General features: G+C 40.4%; 1 protein-coding gene across 4 annotated transcripts in view; it reads left to right on the top strand.

Moving 5' to 3' along the window:
- mid2 (midline 2) overlaps window positions 1–22,123 on the top strand; it is a 135,505-nt gene that overhangs the window by 65,557 nt on the left and 47,825 nt on the right. For all 4 annotated transcript variants that reach the window (XM_072395613.1, XM_072395615.1, XM_072395612.1 and 1 more), the window contains exon 2: window positions 4,677–5,554. In XM_072395613.1, the coding sequence (XP_072251714.1) occupies window positions 4,733–5,554 (822 nt within the window). In that variant the 5' untranslated portion in view covers window positions 4,677–4,732. The remainder of the gene's footprint in view (window positions 1–4,676; window positions 5,555–22,123) is intronic.

Here is a 22,123-nt window from a genome sequence, read left to right as displayed (position 1 = left end):
AGTCAATGGCTTTGTCACAATACATACAAAGTTCCTACAAAAGTCACCGGTGAGAATGGTGGCCCAGAGGCAAAATGTTCAACCAAGAGACTCATACCTTATTCTTTAGTGTATTGTTACTTTTACTTTCAGGGTGTGCTTGGGTAGGTTTGAGCACCAGAAACTTCGAGGTGAGTTTTGTGGAAAACATATGGCAGTTCCAGGAGGGATGTCATCCTCACCACCTAAGGCAGGACGTGTCTCCCTGGTCACCAAATCATTAATGGAAAAACGTGTTGCTTTCTGTTGTAACATCATGTACTTTTTAACAGGTATGCCACAATAGAGGCACATATTAAGGCCTCCATGCACATTCAGTCAACTTCTGTGAGCCTAGCCTGGAATTTTCAGCTTCGGGCAAAACGGGCAAATATTAGATATGTGTTTTGTCTGGATTGGATCCAGTGGAACATATTGGGCTTTAGAGAGATTTATTGATACATTTAACATGCATCAGTTAATAATTGTTAAGCTGATAAAATGATTCTAGAGTTTGTGTTTTTGACTGTATATAAATATAAATATTACACCTGCATTAGAAAAACAGTTGTATATTTCTCCCAAAGGGTAAGGTGTGGTGCTTTGTTTAAACTTTTTACTGCTTCATCGTCAAGTGTCCATTGAGCTCCTGTTTTGGCTCTTTAGCTGTGTGATTGCAGTTCACTGTGGAGCAGTTTGGTTTTTACTAGTGGATTGTTTACACAGGGATAATCTTTTTTTTTTTTTCACAAATCTTCTTGCTCTACACTGATGCGTGCGTCAACTAAGGGAATTCATACACATGCAAACATACACCCATGGGACTGTGATTTGCGTGCTTTCAGATAAACAGCCTTTGTCATTGTTTCAGTGTTTGCAAGATTAAAAAGTGACAGAAAGCGTGACTGGAGCATTTTATATTTTGGGGCATTCCCCAAGGTTATGTCTTACAAACCATTACTTCATTACTACTGCCGCGTTTATTGACTCTAACTGACTCATTAGCATTAGATACGAAAACCGTCTTGCATGAAAAAGCTGTTAGGCAGACAAAAGTTTAGTCTTGGCGTGTGTGTTCTAAGGAAAATCGATCTTTCTGTTCTCTTGTTCTCTTCAGACAGACTAATTAATCATCAATCAAGTCACTTTTAAGCCCTGATTAAGACCAAAACATTTTGCTATGGCGATTTCCTCAACACAAGAACGGTGTGAGGGCCTTACAGCTATATGTCACTGAGCGTGTGCATCTGTTTAGGTTTGCATGGTACTTTGTGCGCATGCTTTAATGTGTGTGCTTTTCTCAAGCTGCTCACCCTACAGATGGGCTGCTTCACCATAACAAGACTGGCAGATGAAACGAGATGACAAGACTGAGAGAGTTGGTGCTTGTAATTGTGCAGCACTGGCTTTGTGTGCTTGTGGTGTTGCTAAAGCGTGTGCGTGTGTCCGGGTGCCTTTTTGCAGAACAGACACCTGTGCCATGAAGCCAGTGATTCAGCCCCTAAGTGGCTCTCATCATTGCTGATGTTGTTTCCCCAGAGTGACATAGCTGAAGCTTAATGGGCCTGCTGATGGTGTATTAAAGCTTGGTGTTAATTATAACACCAAGCTTTGTTAGGCATCGTCACATTACCATCAGGATAAGCAGCACTGTTGAGTTTTATATTCAGGAAATAAGGGAGAATGCTGATTCAGTCAGCACTTGAATTGAAAAGGAACACACAATTGAGGTCATGCATTCTCTATTGAACTGTTGGGCTGTTTATTTTCTGTGTTCTTGTTGTCCAAATTACAGTCACATGCTTAATACTTCCATTCATATCTGACAAAAACGTAAGTACGAAATTAGTGTAACATTTTTCTATTTCTTAGAGAACAGAGAAAATAGTGCGTCGATTGATTCTCTTTGCATTTTTTTCCCTGGCAATAATATTTGAATTCATTTAACTTTAACTAACCTAATGAATGTGTGGCTTGTTTCTCGTTGGATTTATTCCACTGAAGCAGCAGTCATAAGCAGCTGAGCTGAACATATGAAAGCAGTGATATCAGTTTGTTGTTTGTAATAGCATTTCTAGATAATTGTGCAAGTGGAACGTCGTCATCTGTAGGTATTAAGGTACATGAAATCTTTTCACAATCTAGCAAGATTTCTAACCAAAATCTGCTGTGCTGAATGTTTTTGTTTCTTTTTTCAGAAAATGAATCAAACACCCACTAAAAAATTAATGCAAACCAAATCAAATTGAAATTACAGTCTTACATTACTGTAAAAGCTACAGAGTTTGTGAGCTAAATTACATTCCATACTACCTTGAGTTGAGGAGCCAGGGACCTTGGTTTCAATGAAAAGGTCCTGAAAGCTGTCCTCACCCCCACCCCACCCCCCCCAACATCCATTTTCTCCGGTTAGTTCCGTTTGCCCACTTCTGGTTATCAGCTATCTGATACAGTGCAGATAAATTAGAGTTATTGTGGGCGTGATGAAGCAGAGCTTAATGCTGGCTGGTAGCTTACAGATGCACTTTCACTCTGTTTATGCCAAACACAGCCAGACTGTTAGATATCAGCCAAATTAAGCTTTCGGTAAATGTCAGCCAAGGTGAATATAAGAGGAGAAAAAACTGTGTGCATGTGCACATTTATACACAGAAACATAACCTTCCACACATTTATTTGATGATCATAACGTGCTTTGCATTTCATCTGCAAAATATATCTAGATGATTTGAGGGCAGCTATTTATTTCTTTTCCACATAATGAATTTTTTTTTTTTTTTGAAGCAGTTGCATGTGTACAACTGCTCCACTCAGTTGAGTGCCTTTCCCAGGCAATGTAAGTGCTACACAAATCATGTTCCCTTTGAAAACAGCTCAGTGTCGAGGCGTGGTTTTTGGTACTGCGAGAGGAGACTTCAGTTTGTGCAAATGAGTTTGAACCTTTTGAGCTCTGCTTCAATCTTTATGTGAGCCCGTCTTCAGCTGTTCCTCTGTTAGTTTCAGTGATTATGGGTCGGTTGGAGCTGTTGTTCCATTGAACAGATGCTACCAAGGAAAGGAAAGGTTGCTGCACATTCGAATTATTCTAAATGTGGCACCGGAGGCCACTGGAAATTTGTCACTTCCTAATATCAGAAACAAAACTGATAAGGAAGACCATGATGATGTTTTGACAACGAGCTGTCAATTTTATTGTCTATTCAGAGTCATGCTCAACTGAGTATGGTCATCACACTAACCCATTTGGTTGAACAATGCACATTATATGCAATGCAGCTGCTTTGCTACAACATTAAGTCGTTGAGCTAGTTGTTTTTCAAGATACAAGTTAAAGCAATTAATGCATTAAACATTAACTTAGGCATGTGGAAGAGTAAATATGCATGCAGATAACTTTTCTATGTTATTACCTGTACTAACAAAGAAGAGAGAGGCAACAGTGTCAAATTAAGTACATTTAACAAAACTGAATCACCTCTTTGAATGCAATGTGGTTAAAGTACCTTAAAGTCAAGTGGTAGTTATTAAGTATGGGATTAAGAGAAAAAGGGGAGGTTGAATTCTTCAATACTGAATTATTGATGATTGTGGAAAGCACTATTTTTATTCTTGGATTTTTAGATTTACGGTACCTACAAATGTCTGTGTTTATAGTTGCTGAAAAGCCTTCAGGTTTTTTTTTTTGTTTTTTTTTTACTGTTTTGATTGATTATTATGGCTAAAACCAAGTGATCCGTAAATTTCTTATGAAGGAGATGAGGAACATCTTCCAGGAACAAAGAAATTGTCTTTGGCTGCCATCTGCTTTATTTCTGCAGCCTGCTTGGTTTCATTTAAAGGATAGAAAGCCCCGGCAAACTGCTCACCTGTGTCACTAAATCAGCAGGTTGGGAGCACGGGGGTTGGCGATTTCACATGTCAGTGATTTTTAAGGCCACCTTGAGGGGAGGAAAGTTTGATATGCAGGCTGCAACGTGCTGAGATTTGGAGGTCTTGGAGAATAAGGGGGAGGACCCGAAATCAATTTTCTTGTTTAGCTTAGGCTCCGTTTTCCCTGCCCTGCTTGAAATTGCTTTTGGGATCATGCTTGCAATTTCCATGAAGCTAAGTGTTTACACTCAATATGTGAAGCTGTTCTAATAATCAAACCTATAAGATTAAGAGTCAAAGTGTTACAAAGAGGTAAAGGTCATTTTGTAAAAGCCTGTGTGTCCTCTTCTGCTAGGCATTTAAAATCTCAGTTGCTCTATTTTTCTCACAGCATTGATTTTTTTCCTTCTTTCCTAACATTCAGCCAACCTCTATCATTTTTCTCCCTGTTGGTTTGGCCATTACTTTTCATACGACGCTGCAAGTAGAATCACGTGTTAAAAGGCTTCAGCAGACGAGCTGAGCCCATAGCAATACATGCTGAACAGTTCATCTATAATAGCCCTATAACCCATGTGGTGTTATTAGGCTATCTGTATGCTAGAGATGATTCTGCTAAATCTGGAAAGGCCAGTCAATATATGTACATCAGGTGTGTCACAACTACAATCAACAATTGCAAACTGATGAATTCTTCACATTTTCAATAATGAATAGCCTGAGACCAAATGCGTATAGTCGTTATAAGCTTATTTAACTCCATATACTTTTCTTTTATTTATTCACAGGTAACTGGCCAGCTTCCGTGGGATTTGATGTCACCTTTAGATTGGTTTAACTGAAGATGGAAACACTGGAGTCTGAGCTGACGTGCCCGATCTGCCTGGAGTTGTTTGAAGACCCCCTCCTCTTGCCCTGTGCCCACAGCCTGTGCTTCAACTGTGCCCACCGTATCCTGGTGTCTCACTGCTCCACCAGCAAGCCCCTCGAATCCATCTCAGCCTTTCAGTGCCCCACCTGTCGTTACGTCATCACGCTGAATCACCGCGGCCTGGAGGGCCTTAAGCGCAATGTGACGCTGCAGAACATCATTGACCGCTTCCAAAAGGCCTCCCTCAGCGGCCCCAACTCCCCCACTGAGAGCCGTCGCCTGCAGCCGCAGCGGCCCTACACCGCCACCATTAGTGGTACAATAGCTGGAACGATTGGCGGCAGTGGTGGGACAAGTGGAGGAAGTGCCCGTGGCAGCCCAGCCACTTCCAGCCACTCCCACCCGCACGCCAACCACGTGAACCACTCCAACCACACGAACGCAAACCACAGCCCAGCTGTTGTGGCAAAGATGGATCCGCGTATCAGCTGCCAGTTCTGTGAGCAGGATCCACCACGCGAGGCTGTCAAGACATGTGTTACGTGTGAGGTATCGTACTGTGACCGCTGCCTGCGTGCAACACACCCCAACAAGAAGCCCTTCACCAGCCACCGCCTGGTGGAGCCCGTACCAGACACTCACATCCGTGGCCTGACCTGCCTGGAGCATGAGAATGAGAAGGTCAACATGTACTGCTTGGTGGATGACCAGCTCATCTGTGCCCTCTGCAAGCTGGTGGGGCGCCACAGGGAGCACCAGGTGTCCTCCCTCACTGAGCGCTTCGACAAACTCAAGGTTCGTCCTTCACTATTCCTCGATTTACAAAGCATGCAATAAAGTCATCACTGTCTCTATTTTGTGTTTTGTGACTTCTGTGTATGTGGAGCTCGGTAGGTCACAGCCAGCTGGATTTATAACATGACAATTTGTTGCTAAGCTTTGAAGTTATTCCCATTTTCTCATGCATAGCATGCTGCATTCATTGGAACATGTTTGTATGCAGTTAACTAAATTCTGCAGTCTTTAATCCACCCATTCCTGCCATGGGAATGTGCATTTTTGTTGACCACAAATTGTCAGCAGCACAAAGATTCCATCATACATAGGAACCTTTGTTGAGCAAGAAGGACAGAGAGAAACAATTGGTATGGTTCACTGGTGAGAAGGGCAGAGAGAGATGGAGACCAATAGAGAGGGCCGTCATTATAATAGTCGATGAGCTGGCATTCCCTGTGGCCACTGAGCTTTCAGAGGCTCTGAGTAAAGACCGGGACTGCTGAATCAGGGTGAAAACAACAGAGGAAGGCACTAGCTAGAGCTAATTCCACCTCTAAAGGCCTGAAGAGGTGGCACCAGCTGGCCAGAAAGGTTTTTGTCTTGAGTGTCTGGCAAGCATATGTACACAAACTGTATGTGTGTCGGTTGTTTTGTGTATATTTTCATCCATTTAGCCTTGATGTAATAAGATTAACATCTATATTTCAAACAATGTTTAACAAGACTGTACACAGAACAATATTCATACATATAATCCAGTACAGTATTGTACGGATAAGAATTTAGTGCAAAAACAGGGATAAACACAGTTTAACCTGTTATTTTACAGCATTTAAGATATACTGTACTCAGCCCACAGTGCATGTTTTCTTTCCCGCGTGCTGGTCAAAAATAATGAGACCAGCCTCATACAGGGATTTAAATAATTAGTTCACTGGAGGATAACGACAGTGAGAAAGATTGCAACTGTCCTGTAATGCTGTGTAAATTCCTGGTTTCACAGAACTAAAACTGAAATAGTGAAAACAGAAAGATGAAAAGAATAATAAATGAATCAAAGCCTTTCTGTGCACCGTTGATAATAGGTGCTGTCTGGACACTAATTTCTGACACAGCAATTCAAGCTCAGATGTTGACTCTGTTGGAGCCAACTTGGATATTGTTCTGGAGGGATTGAAGTTACGAATACTCAGAAGCACTGAAAATCAGCTCATAAGCCCATTGATATACGGTATCATTTTGTCGATTACTAACTTTTTTATGAAGACTTTTATTCTTCGTGTATACATTATATTTGTTCGTACAGTAAAGTTGCCATCATCAAGATTCATAAATTCCCCTTAATGTTTTCAGTTCCCACGGTGCACTGATCTCGTTGTGCTTTATTTCATCTAATGAATGGCTTTATGTGGCAGGGAGAGAGAAACACACATGGTACCAGTGGTGAGATGTGTTCTCTCTGAGTGGCTTTGTTCTGTTTCACTGAGAAAAACAGAGATGTGTTTTAATGGCCTCACATTTGATCTATGTGGCACTCCACAGTACAAAAATGTGGGCGTGAGATATGTTAGCGAAGCATGTTTTTCCATTGTCAACATTCCACGTGCAGCAGAATTTCATCTCACTGGGGCTCTGAGGTGAACACAGCGGCAGCAGTAATGTTCTTAACGCCTCAGAACATCCTTTTTACCTCTGTGAAAATGCTGTCCCTCGTTCTTTGTTACTGGTGTTTTGTGCTACCAAAACTATGACTGTCATTCATGTCAGCAAAATTCCTGCCCAGTGCTCTCACCGACTGACCCCATGGTGTTAGCTACCTTATTCTGCTCAGGCTGTGGAAAGGTTTTCTGTAAGCTGTCTGCTGCCTCCCCCCCTTCCTTCTCCACTACGCGGCTGGCTGTGGTTCTTTGAACGTTGCCCAGCCAAGACTTTGTACTTTGTTGACTTTGAATCTGCCCTAAATCCAGAGGGAAAATCGCCCCATTCCAGGCTCCAGTTAACCAACCAGTCGCTGCTTACTTATAATCTTCTTCTCACCACAGCAAGTGTGTGTGTGCATTTGTCAATACCACTAAATTTCATTCAGTTTGTCCCCCAATCTCACCTCGTTTCATTTTTGACTTCTTGATCACTCTTTACATTACCTCCTGTATATGTTGTGCAGCTTCAGAGCTACACTGTCACTATGATTTCACCCATATTAAAAGGAAAGGTAAGCTTCCCTCAAGCAAGATGAGTGAAAATGGCAACAAGAGCTGGCACTGTTAAAGACAGAGTGTGCCACAGCTGAAGCTGCAGGGAGGTGACTTAATTCCCCAAGAAGCTGCTAAGTGGAGCTCTTTGCTCAGAGGTGGAGAAATTGGTCTGTTATGATTGGCAGAGTAATCGTATTTTACTTTGATATACTTAAAAGACTGCAGCCCCAAGGAACTACTCCTGAGATCTTTGTTTTCACACCATCAGATTCACTAGTCACTCCGGGTAAAGTAAGTAAGTAAGCAAGCTGTTGGAGTGAATATCTCATCACTACTGCTTAAATGCGTCGGCTGCAGATCCATTGAAATGTAATTTCAGGAATATCATTCAGAGGCTGGGTGACAAAATCAAGAAGTAAATTGTAAGGTTTTGACAGGACTGGCTCATTTTCATTTTACAATCATAAACATATTTGGCACATTTCCTTCATTGGAAATTCAATCTGTGAAGGTGGACACACAAGCAGTGTGTGTGACTGCAGTACATTGTTTTGTTTTTTTTGCAACATATTTACATAAAGCACTAAAGAATATATTTGACACATTTGTTTGTATAAAGAAGAAAAAATAATGGTTTAAATATTTTTAATTGTGACAGTATCTCTCATCAGGATCAGGGCATGAAGGGGTGATGACTCTGCGCCACAGTAAAAGTGCAACAAAACATCTATAACCTGGTTTCTTCACATCTTAGTCACAAATAAATGAAGGACCTAGCCTTTAACTGGCATTTGACTGAGTGAAACTCAATTAATCTTCCAGCCTCTCACAAGCAACCAGATTTATTAATCAGAAGCAGTAACATGTTGGTGTTGATTTACAGTCATCTAGGTCAACATATTATTAATTGCTTGCTTTTCAAGAACTAGCATTACCAGTAGCACTGACACATTTAACATGTGGCTTGGTTATGCTGCCCTTTTGTTTTTTCCCCCTCTGCTGGGTGCTGTGGGGGGGTTAAACCCCCTGGAAAAAATATGCACAAAGAAGAACAAGGTTGGAATAATGAGCAGATGAAGGAGATGATTAATATGGAAGGAAATAGAGAAATGATGATACATAAATCAAATAAAAAGGATAAGTGTTCTTGCTCTTCTTATCATCATTGCTGGCTCCAACTTTATAAGCTCTCAGGCTCCTGAGGGTTTTAAGCAAGCTTTAGCATCATGAGCTAATGGGCTGACATGGTGGCATACCTTTGGCAAAACCGACACTCAGAGCAACAGCCATCCTTGAGGAATCCTGACCTTCAGCTGCCTCTATATCTTGAGCTCTTTTATCGCAGGGAGACTCTGCTGGGTTTGTCTCTAATGTCTTTATACTGTAGGTCCCCAGGTATTTCACATATTTGTGTTATTGCATTTTGAGAAAGATTGCAAAACATTTCCATGTGATTACTGAATTAATTCTTGTTGAGGATGAAGCAAGTCGCAGACACAACCGCGTCCACCCCCATACTCACTTACCCCCTCCGCCCTTTTCATTCCCTTCAGCCTTTCTTCTTTTTCTTTATTCCAACTGTTTCTTTCCTTCACCCTCCTCACCTCTCATATAATTTGGTCTCACCCAACCTAAGCTCCTTAAGGCGCTGCCTAGCTCTTTTTTAGTGCATTGGATGCTTTGTCTGCTCCTACTGCTGAGTCTTCTCCCACCGTATTTCTACCTGTTTTCATTTTGCCAAATCCAGAGGCGAGCTTTATACATGAGTGCATGAGTAAACTCATTTTCCTTTTATCACATTCACACCACCAAACGCACCTGTATTTTATTAGTATTTTTAAAGTATAGCACTCTTGATCTGATTGTACACCAAATACTGCCATAATAAGAGAAAATGAAAAAGCAACTATGTCAAGTACTCAAGCTAAATATGAACACTCCCAACTCTTCATTTCTCATTAAGTTACAGATTTTATATTACTTTTCCCTCATACATATGCTCCCACTGTATCCATCACTGTCAATATAGTTCTCCCACCTTCTCCGTATTTGCATAAAGGCAGATAAACATCATCCTTCCCACCTGCTTTCTGTCACACTGTTTTTGTCTCTCCTCTCTCTCCTTCTCCTGGCCCTCAGCCAGTCTGCCTTGTTTTAACACCACTCCTTTCCAGCCTCAGTCACCCACAAACCCACACACACTGCATCAGGATACTGCTGCTAAGAGAGATTCACAGCCCTCTGGTGTGTTCATGTGATTGCCTTCAAATATGTGTGCCACCGAGCAGTAGTTACAGGTCTGTAACTGTGTGTGTGTGTGTGTGTGTGTGCTTCCACAAGCATGTATCTGCACAGATGCTATAATTTTAAATGTGAGACATGACTGGAGGCTGAGTGTATAGTGTCATCAGAAATCATGGTTCTACCTGAATTAGAGTGTGAGATGGAGCGTACCTGTATGTATATATGCTTCAGCTTGCCTATCAGTAAATACGCATCTGTGGAATTACTATTTGAGAAAAAAGCCTCACCCTGCGCACAAGCAGGCCTGGCTCAAGCATCAAGTATAAATAGACTATGTCACAGCAGTCTATCGTACACTTCAGTGGCACAAAAAGCACATCAGATCACTTCCAGCCACTTCATCATACATGCGCTTCTTATGCAGAAACAGCTAAATGCTTTAAAAGCTTCAGTGTCAGCAGGAATACAATTATCACAGGCTGAGGGATCCAAATAACATTACTCATCCTTGAGGTTTGGGTTTTTGTTTGAAACCAATGTACAAAACTATCCATTTAATCAATGTATCAAATATATTTCTATATTCCTGTGTGCATGTTCCACTTGTGTCACTGGATCTATGTAACTCTCAGTGCAAGCAGCAATCGCATGATAATGATATCAGTGGTTTGTGTGATTTATTGGACTACATCAACTATAGCTTTATCTATGTGATCCACATATTTTTTTCATTTGCAAATCAATTTCTTCCTGTTCCTGGGAGCAAATTGATAGATGAAATTCAGTTCAGCTAACATGACATTCAGTAAAGTTATTCAAAAACATTTATTCCACATATGTTCATCATTAGCCTTCCTTACTTTTAGATGTGTTTTGTGTGCTTTATCTGAAAGCCACAAATCATACTTATTGATAATATTTTTGACAATTTTAGTTCTTATCGCGTTAAGGGTGTATTTGTCTCCCATATAAGATGATTCAGTATTTATCTAGATACAATCATTTTTGCTCAGGATATGTCTTGTAACACATAAAATCCAGATTTAGAATTAGAACTTAGTAGAAAAATAAGATTCTTAACAGTGGGAAACTTTAATCAACGGGCTTTAGTCCAGTGTTTTATTGAATCCAAATGATTTGCAGACATTTGGTGTCATGGTGCATTGCAAACTGTGTCACTGATGGGTGTGATTGTGAGCATTCACACCACCTTCATATCTACTTCTGATTAGGCCATCCAACAGGCAGGCCAGCTGATTTGCGGTTGAAATGGCATCCAGACTCTGCTCACTCAGCATGCGTCAGCATAGTAATGGTGCGGGTCCAGTCTGGTGTTTATTCTGTCGCTGACAAAGAAGTCTGTCTTTGACTCTGCGTAGAATCTGCAGCAAAACCTTATTCAAGTGGGTTTAATGAAAAAAACGGGCCATTGACCAGTTTATTGCAAATTTTATATAATCAAAGTCCACGTACCGATGTGATGACATATTTATTTTTTCTTTACTCCCCCTAGTAAATAGTGACTAAATATTAGCTTGAAATATTCCGGGCCATACCCTGCTTCTTTTTTTCATGTGCTTTATTGCGACCTCTTCTATTCTCGTTGCAAGGCTTAAAAGTGGAATTCAGGCACTCGAAGGCTTGTATGTATTTTAGGGTAAAGCTGTAAAAAGCTGACAGCATAGCAAAGCTTAGCTGAGCCTCGTTTGACACTCGAGGAAAATGATTTTAACTTAGAACCTTCTAAATGAAACTTTTGGATTTCTGTGACCTCTGCCTACAAACATAGACAACTTACAATGAATCCATCCCTGCAAGAGTCAGTTTGGAGAAAGCTGTCTCTTTGATATATGTGACCATATTTTGTCATAGAAACCATCTGCATTTGATTGTATTTTCTGCTGTACTTGCTTGTCAAATCATGGTGGATTGGAATTCATGTATTTAGCGAGATGGCTGACAGCAACGCTCATTACGACAAGGGGGTTTGCACTTTAATCATCAGTGGAAAGTCATTTAGCTAGGCTGATGTTATTGTCCACTGGCTTCCAAGCATTTTGATGCCAACCTTTCATATAGTGCCTCATTAATTTCTTGCAATATCTGATGAGCAAGCACTTCCTGGCATTAATCTGCTATAGTCTGCAGCACAGATCACATTTACATGAGGAGAAAGGAGGGAGTGTTGTAGGAAACTGATGACACATGCAGTGTATCAACATTATTATGGATCTTGATACAGAAATTAAATTTTATCATCTCGAGTGGATTTATAAAACTGGGCGGGCTTGATGACATTTTCGCATTTTGATCATATAAGAGATTCCTTACAGAAGCTGCCTGGATCTCTCGGATTCTGTTTTGGCTTGTGGCTCAGAGACAATAGGGGGGGGGGGGGAGTGTATCATAACAGGAATATTTGTACCGAATCTGGAATGTAAGCACCCCGCTTCTGAATATCTTCATCCCATACACACACATGCACTGAAGTGTTGTATTTGTCTCAACACATGTATACACAGAAAGGAACCTTGAGTCACTTTCTGTGCCTGTACCTGTACACACACTTCCTTCTTGTGTGTTCTGTCTGCGTGATGACTTCTGTGTGCTGTTGTAAGGCCGCCAGGCAGGAACAGCCTGCCGCCACTGGGAAGATGCTTAGTTTGAACTAATGACTCCAGTGTGAGATGAAAAGCACGTATTCACCCACAGAGACTTCTAATTCATTCCAAACCTTAAATAGACCATTGATTAGTTGTCTCAGGTTCTCACAGTAAACAATGACAACAGTTTCATAATAGTTTTCACCTCTGAATCATCTCTGTTATCTGATGAGATTGAATTTTTTTATGAGATTGAAGTTTGATTTGATGCTTTCTGTTTGTAAATATTACTTGAGGTTTTTATAGCTGATTTATTTAATATTACAACTGTTGAAAATGTGTTAAATCATATTTAAAGTGACAAAGGGATCACTCATAGTTTATTATTTTTATTATTATTAATCAATTATTAACATTATTCATTTATGATTTATTTTTATGACTCATTTATTACATGACTGCAGTTTCATTCAGCCAAATAGATTAAAAAGATAAATAAACAGTGTACATAACGAATAATTCTGGAGTGAAAGAGGCAGTCCTATCACTCAGGATTTTGCAGAGCAAAGCACATCTAATAGGAGAATGACTATTAGCTGAAATCTGCCCCATTAAGTGTGGCTGAGCTTGAGCGATTGAAAATTAAAAGACTTCATTCATTTGAATCCTTTGCTTTACTCATCTTTTGATGCAGACTTAGTTTCTCATTATGTTTTGTTTGATGAAGCTGCTTACCTAAGAATGCAGATGACAAAATGACACTCATTTACATCTCACAAGAGTATTATAAGGACTCTTTGTGACAAATGAATTGTCTCTTCAATACTCTCTTCTTGTCATACAGTCATTGTTTCTGATGTTTGGATGAGAGCAGCTCTGTTCATTTGAGTTTTGGCTAAAAGCTTGCTAGTTTTTTTTTTCTTTGTAGCAGCTCATCATTTCTCTTTGATCAGAGAGCTAAGCAGTTCCATGACTCTGGGGTTTTAGACACGCAAATGAGTGGATGAAGGCCACAATATGTACAGCTGTGTGAGAGAGCAACCTTGAATGTTTGCTTCACAATCACAGTTTACTCATCATCTCATGAATTTCCTTCTCTTTTGCTTTCAAGTGTCTGAAGGAACGTTTCTTATCCTTCCACCACAAAGCCTCACACTGCAGCAGACCTAAGCAGAATCCCGTTAGAATGCCAGAGAAAACTGACTTCTCTGTTCAAGCCAGGTCTTCAGAAATAAGTTGCCTTTGAACAAAATTATGAAACCAACGACAGAGCAAATCAAATAAGGTAGTAAAGTGTTAATATAAGAGAGCTTCTGGCAGGTATTCTCATTGGAAATGTTTACATACTGCACCCTCATCTTCTGCTCCTGCTTAAGCCTGCTAACAAGGTAGAAATAGTGGAGCACGCAAATGGAATGCAGTGTTTTGTATTAGCTTAACTCTGTAGTTAACGTAAAACAGCAAGAACACAATGTGTAAAAAGCTGGAACATAGGCATTTCTCATGCAGAATATGCCATGTATTCTTATATATCCCTGATTATGATTGTGTGAGCAACACATTACTAAAGTTGTATCAAACACCACTAACAATTTGGGAACCATGGAGACCAATTTCTGTAGTATTGCCAGCAAACTGTTTTCCCTTACATGCTTTATATAAGATAATAGCCTCTCAATATTTGGTGGCCTTTGTTGTCATATCTTCTCCTCATAATACACCAAAGGTTTTCAGTGTGTGACGGACCTAAACTGCAGGCAGATCAGTGTAGCACGTAGACTCTCTTTGAGCCATGCTGTTGTACTGTTTGATGAGTAGGGTATGGTATCATCTTGGTGAAATAAGCAAAGTCTTTTCTAACCAGTCATGTTCTTGACCTGTTACCAGTTAAAAGCATTTTTTCAGTTTCACCACTTTTTTTTCTTCTTCTTTACAAACTTTCAGTGAGTTGCAAATCATGACCGTTTTCATATAATTCACACAGCGTCAAACTTCTTTGCAAAACTTTGTACGAAAGACCATGAAATTTCTTTTTCTTTCTCCAACATATTCAAAATCTTTGCCAAAAGAGCTGAAAGGAACAGAGACTGAACAAGAAGATGATGGACTTACTCTCCAAACAACTTCATTTCACGTGACAGAGAGACTGAGAACTCAAAGTTAACAGTGCGGTGCCCTGATATCCTCCTCTTAAAGCCAGTGAGAAAGGAGGGCGCTGATGCATGCTTAATAGTACGCAGAGATTCTTTTATCTCTTCTAAAAAGGGACACATCCCCTATCCTCTCTGGTCAGTGGTGGTGACAGCAGCAGACAGCACCCTGTCCACTGGTTCCACAGAGAAGCAGTCATTTCGGTGTCTGAGGCGATGCACAAACAGTGCAAAGACAGCATCCATATATTCAGACAGAATGATTAATTTGTTGAATTATTTGACATGCTGGAAATGTGCACATGACCACATTTTACCAGAGATACGGACCAGACGGAAAAAATGACAATTTTTTAAATTAATTAATTTAAGAATGAAAAGGATAGATTCTTAAAAGTCAGTTCACAATCATCAGTTTTGTTTTTAGCCATACTTGGCGTCTTCTCCACAGCTCTATATCTCGTGTCGACAATTTAAAGCCATTAAGCTTCTTTTTTTTTCCCCTTCATTGTGTTTTTACCTATACAGAGTCAGATATTATGAAATCCAATTCATCTGTAACAGGTTACAGTCCATGATTTCAGATCTCTGTCTAACATCCATCAATTTTCTGTAGCAACTTTATCCGGTTCCAGGGGGTGCTGGAGCCTTTTGGCGTGTTTAGTGAAGTTGCTTTTGCTCTGTGCCTGGCTTTGTACCCAGTGTTCATATGTCTTGCTAAGTGCCTTTTGGTAATCTTCGTTGGGTGCACAGTTGACATTATGATACACTGTGTTTGCTTCCCTCTAGCAGCCCACATCTTAACTACATCACCATAACTACTGTACGGTACATAACTGACAGCTGTAGGCGTCACAAATGATAAGAAAAGTCTCAAATGCATAAAGAATTGGATTATTATGATTGCAAGAGACTGCCTGTTCATCACTTGGTGTCTCGCACTCAGCAGGCTACTTCTCACATTGTTTGACTGTCAAACCTTTTTGTTGTAAGGTAATAAATGCACAGAAAGACAATCATTTTTCTTTATTTGAGTCTCAACATTAATTTTCCCACAACAGACGAGAGGCCTTCTTGCTGTGCGGTGACCATCACACAATCGTGCAGACCCTAAAATAAATCCCTTAGAGTTTTTGTACTTGCATTACACCAATAGAACCCCCATCAGTGAGGAGGTTGTTTGGAAGGCTGGGTTTCACTGAGAGCTATATAATTTAAATATAAAACCCTGTGAATTCATGGGCCAAATTTGGTCAACGCTTATCTACAACGCCATCCCTGAAAGCTTCTATTTCAATGGGGCCATTCTAAGGAAGTTCAGCTCCCCAGGGAGTCGCATAGAGAGGAATGTCTGTTCCAGATATCAACAGCACAGAGCTAAGCACGCGGAATTGCTGGAACGCAGAGAATGTGTCTCTCCTATTAGTGGCGAGCTCATCGCAGACACTGTGCAGAGTGGTTCCCCGCTCTATAAATCAGTGGTGAATAGCAGTGAAGATGAACCACAGCAAAGGTTACATGATTTTGTACTTGGGAAGCTATTCCTTAAGAGTTTTTATTTTCTTAAGTCTGCTGGAGCTTAAATTCACAGGATGTAAGTCCACAATGTCAGAACACAATCAAAGTGAAAACAATATTAAGTATGTCAGAGTTTTAATGTACGTAGAGATCACATAGTTTTTCCTCCTGTTCTAATTTTCTCAGGCTCTTGAATTTGCTCCCTCCTCCATTTTGCTCCTCATCCTCCTTTTGCTGCAGTATCCATCTCAATTTTTTGGGGCACCCTGCCAGCAGTTAGCATGGTAACAAGTGTCATATATAGATGATATGTAGTTGCCATCAGCACAACAGTCACATGGCATGACCTATAAATACACGATTCTGACATGATTTACTGACCTGCCTCCAAGACATGGTCAGACCAATTAGATAAATCAAAGTACCATTGAGCTACAGTATATCACTTCATTTACCTTGAAGGAAACAAACTCATCTGTCAGGGTGGATAGAGCAGCTTTGATGCTAACAGAGACTCTCTGTCTTGTCACTGACCAATGCCTCTGGGTTTGAACAAGAAAGGGGGGCTGTGCTTTCGTGTTTTTCTGCATTCTGTGTGTTAAGATTAGACTGATTTGTTGTGTGGGTGTTACCGACATCAGCCTGGGCAGATGGGAGTCTGGGTGTCTTTCTGTTCTACCTCTGAATTCCTGCGCCTCCCAAAGGGGGTCACACGGCAGTAGCCAAGATAAAATGCTTGGGGCTGGAAATCTCACAGTATGTCTGAAACTGGTGTCGGGATGGCATTATCTACTGTCGCATCCAATACCCCTGAAACAGCAGCCGGCTGAAAGATGCCGTTTCTTTTGTATATCTTGGTGTTTTTCCACTGCAAGTTAATTTATTCACCGATGGACAGAGCTCAGGGACATAATAGGGAATAAGGCTATTAGAGACAAAAAAAAATGAAAAGATTTGTGTGAAAGTACCTTTTTCAGTCTGAAACATAAGGAAATGGGGAAGTATATCTGTAGTGGACTGGGTTAGTGCCTGTCAAGACTGGCAATATTCTCAGTGAAAAAAGTCTAGTCTGAAGCAAAATTTTAGGTTGCAAAAAATGTCGCTACAAATCATAAATGCTCTCGGTCTGAACCCTCTGTATCTCCTTTTACCCCACAAATCCTGACTCATAGAGTGATGCATTTTTTCATACTGAGATGCCCTGCAGCAAGGTTCGGCTCATACCTTGACCTGAGCTGCTCTCTTCATCTTACCGTCCTGCTGGAGGGCGTCACTGCCTCTGAACAATTTCAACAGAAAAAATTCAACGAACAGAGTTGCTCACGTCCATATCACACTAACAGAACCAAGCCTCTCATTTGTTGTCGATGAGCTCAGATGAACCTCTCTGAGGGTTTAACAAGAGGGTGAATAATGTAAAGTGTTATTACACATGGCAGAGTCCAAAAAAAACAATGGAATGTGAAGACCTTTAATAATTAAAGATAAGATGGGACATGTAAAATCTAACTTCAGAAGTAGTCACAGAATCATGACTTGACTCACAGAACCATGTCACTGTTATTTAGTTTTTACAGTAAGAAAATCAAACGATGTTTCAGTATTAGGGAAGACATTAGGAGCGGGAGACAGCAGAGATATTAGAGTCATAGATCAGAGATGGCAGAGTAGAACTGGCAAAAAATGAGGACAGGAAACTGAATGAGCAGGGATTCAACAGTGTCAACATTCACAGTGAGTCACTCGTCATCGCTGAAGATTTAAATGACAAGTCCTCGCTTCTACCCTTCAAGCCTCCAGTAAACCCACAGGTTAGGCTTCAGCTGTCAGCACTGCCTATTAAACACAACATTTATGTTATTCATTTCAGGAGATTCATGCTACTTGGAGAGGATAATTATTTATGTCCCAGATTTGATGTATTCACTTGACACGCTTGTTATCAAGAATAACATTGAAGCGATAGAAGTACAGAATTACAGGATCTTTCACTGCGTTAAAGATAGGTGACACAGCTCAGTTAAGAGAAGAAGAGGATAGGTAGTACCTGGAAAAATGATACCTTTGAATTTGATAGAAGATATCCTGACTGGAGTTCAAAGACAGTTTCAATTGTTTGGGGTTCTTTGGGCTTGATTCCATCGTGTTGCTTTGAGTCAAATGTAAAGCTTAACAGAACTCTTCCTTATGTGTGATAACTATCTTGGGACATCAGACTAGAGGTCACGTTAAACTAAGAGGTTCAGAATGGGGCGCTGGAGCTCGTCTTTAACCAATGCAAGTCACGAGAGTGCAGCGGCGCTCCTGGTGAATGATTTGCTTGCAAAATCGGGAAATGACACATTCAGAGAGTCTTGTTAGCTCCTGATAAGTTCATTGAAAGAAAAGTTCTCTGACTTCAAGCAGTTTACCTTGATCCTTTTGATTAGGCACAAGCCAGCACTCACATCCACGTGGAGAAGGAGGACGGTCTGAGTTCAGCCACTTTTTTCAGTCGAGTTCTGTAAAACTATACTGTTCAGGGTGGGTTAGGGCTTAGGGTTTGTTTAGGCTTAACAGTGGTAGTGTTTTTGAACACTCAAACTCACAATGCAGGGAAAAACAAGAACTTTTATCTTCTTGCTGGGACATTATCATAAGAAGTGAGAGCATGGTCTGTGTTTCTATGATTTATTTTTTCTTTCATGGCTTTACAAATGCTTATTATGTACATTTCTTCCATATTGATTGTTGTTACAAGGGAACTTTTTCTGAAAAGTAAATGATATTTGAATTAAGACATCCTCTTAGCATTAAACATGTAAATTGTAGTAACAACCAATGGTGTCTGTCACTTTGACAGCAAAAAAGTCCCACCCATCCAGCATCCATAACTGTGACAGTTAAGGCTGATTTAGTTCATTATTAATGTTTTTTTTTAAAAACGGAAAAAACGATCGCCCTTAAACTGCAAATGTAGGGTAATAAGATCAAGCTAACAGTTAGGTTGACATGAACATGTTCTGATGTCAGTTTGGGCATTTTCTACATTTAAAGACATATTATAAAGATGATGAAAATGGCAATGAGGCCCAGCCTGAGTCTGTTGCCAGTTCAAGTTTGCTTCATCTCAGAAAGGGGAACTAGATTTGAATTGCATACCAGCTCAACCAGAAAGCCCTTCTAGCCCAGTGTTTGTGAAGTGCTCATAAATTTTCCACTTGTGTAAATGGGCTCTGGTCTATGTGTCGTAAGTGAGACTATGTGGTGCATCACTTTGCCCTGAGCGATATGGTAAAACATCGCGAAGGACTCTCAAAGCTGCAGGGTCTTGATGAAAACCCCTCAGCTGTCATGTCCGCCGCTCCCTGTGTTTTCACAGGGAAACTACAAAGCTTTCAATCTCAGTGTCTCCAGGGAAGGAAAACACAGTTGCTTTATCTCAGGCTTTTCCAGAGGCTTTTGGTAACAATGTTTCCCTCTGTTATTAAATCTAACAAAAGACAGCGAGCGTAATATGAAGGTGATAAACTGGAGAGGGCCAAGGTGACACAAAATGCGAATAATGTGCCGCTATGTGTTTGTAGTGTGTTAAATTTTAAGTTCCCCAAATATAATAGTGTTTTGCATGTATATCTAGATATAATTTCCATATATATTTAGGATTAAATATTTGTGTGACACAGTTAACTTCATAGTGAAATCCATTTAAGATAAACTGACAGTTGGTCCAGGCTTTTGAATCCTTACACTGAGTTGACAGAAAATTCTCTGGCATTGTGACGTGGAAATGCAGTTTTTAAGTGAAAAAACTATAATTTCATTATATGCGACTGGGTGGGACTAACCCCATTGTCAAGTTCTCAAGCTGCCATTGAGTCAACCACAATCAGCTGAGGGGCACAGAAATACCGCCCAGCGTCGGGATGAATCTGAAACCAGACTATAACAATTTGAGGATTCTGTCTGATGTCAACCAACATCTGCTTCATAATGTCGCCGTTCGTCACCTCCATGTAAATGTAACTGCGTTGGTTCCTCCACACCCCTCTCATCCTCACTTTCAGTGGATGCTTTGGTGCTTAAAGGCTTAAGAGGAGATTTAGTGAGAACAACACCTGGGTTTCAGCACAGCATTCTTTTGGATCAGCTAACCAGGCACAGCTGACGGTTGTGGTTATCTCACTTCTGTGACAACTTTTTGTTCAATGCTTACGCTCAAATGGGATTATAGTGCTTAACAGAGAGCTCATTCTGATTGTGTTTATTAAAGCAAAAAGAAGTTAACCAATCTTGAATTGTAAAGCTTATACTCAACTGCGTCGAAATCGGAGAGCTCTAAGTGTGCAAAACCTTCACACCTCATCCAGCTAACCAACCAGGCTGGCTGTATTTTCTTGGCAGCAGTCAACCTGTAGGTGATTTTTGCCTTTCATTCTCTCAATTCAATACATTCTTCTTTCTTTTTTCAACTTTTTTTTTGTTTTTACACTAGTCTGGGCTGCTCTATGAAGTGGCTGTTAGTAATGTCACCTCACAGAGTTTGTGTTTCCTGTACTGCTGTGGGTGCTCTCTGGGTAATTTGACTTGCTCAACATTCATGTTTGAGCTTAGATTAGTTAGTGGTTCTAAACAGGCTATTTGGGTGAGAGTGAGTGTTTTATGGTCGTTTGTCTCTGTGTTGGCCCTGTGATGGACAGCCGCCCTGATCAGGGTTTTAACCTGCCTCTCAGCCGGTGACAGCTGGGATAGGCTCCAGTCCCCAGTGACCCTGAAGAAGGATGAAGCGGGTTCGGGAAATGGATGGATGGATTTGGACTAAGTCAGACAAAATTGAATTAGCGCTGTTTGCTGAGATTACGTCTGTGAACGTTCAGCTGTATTTTGCTGAAAATATGCTGGTATTTTTCACTGAAGCAGTGAATCGGAGAGGTTTTAGAAACACAATCAAGCAGCAGCCTCTGGATTCCAATCAGCCAGAGTCAAACCTAAACACTGCTCGATCCGATATGGCTGAGCAAATAACCATGTCTTATGAATATACCATCAAGCCAATAGTTACAGATAGATATTTGTACTCTGCTGTTGGCCTGTTTTAGTGACTTTATCTTGCTGTTTTCTTGGAACATTTTCTTTCTTTTCGTGAATACAAAATCCATTTGTAATGAAAGTGAAGTACAGGAGATTTGATGGTAATGTTAACCTGTACTTTGTGCTCAGTAGGTTGAGCTTGGCTTAAATCAAAGGCACCAACTGAAATACTTGAAACACTGATTCACATTAAATCAGTTTGTTTCTTGTATATTTGATTTTTCACATCAATTCACCTGAATAAACAGTGAGCTACACACCTCACCCTTAGAATCTCACTCTTTCTGATATACTCCCATAAATGTAGATGTACCTGAACTTGTTCTACCATAAAAGAGTAAAACAACACCGTATTTAATCAAGCGTTTTAATGTTGTTGTGTCCAATAGAGACAATATTACAACTTGTTAGGACTATCTTACCACATGATTGGAACTAGATACACCACAGGCTTCTGGTGTTGCTCAGTTTCTATTTTCTCCCTATTTTTCCTCCTTCTTGATGTATTTTTGCACATCTCTCACACACATTTTATCTGCTCTGCTCCAGACAGCTACATTATAGTTTTGCAAGAAATAATCTTGTTTCATTCCAACATTTGCTTTCTTTGAACAGTTGTTTTTGTGGTTAAGGCATACATAATTAATCAAGCCAAAGCATTGTCACATGTCTGTCACTGTTTAAAAGAGATTCATTTTCTTCTTCAGCATAGCTGGTTTGATTTTAACTATCATCTGTACAGATGTACATTCCTTGTTTCCCAGTACAGTCAGTATTGGATGTAAACTATTAACTGGCTGAAATAAT

Source organism: Leuresthes tenuis, unplaced genomic scaffold, assembly GCF_036924035.1.
Source record: "Leuresthes tenuis unplaced genomic scaffold, fLeuTen1.0.hap1 SCAF_11, whole genome shotgun sequence".
NCBI lineage: Eukaryota > Metazoa > Chordata > Actinopteri > Atheriniformes > Atherinopsidae > Leuresthes > Leuresthes tenuis.
The sequence above is the reverse complement of the archived record's forward strand: the minus strand, read 5'-3'. Positions and strand labels throughout refer to the sequence as shown.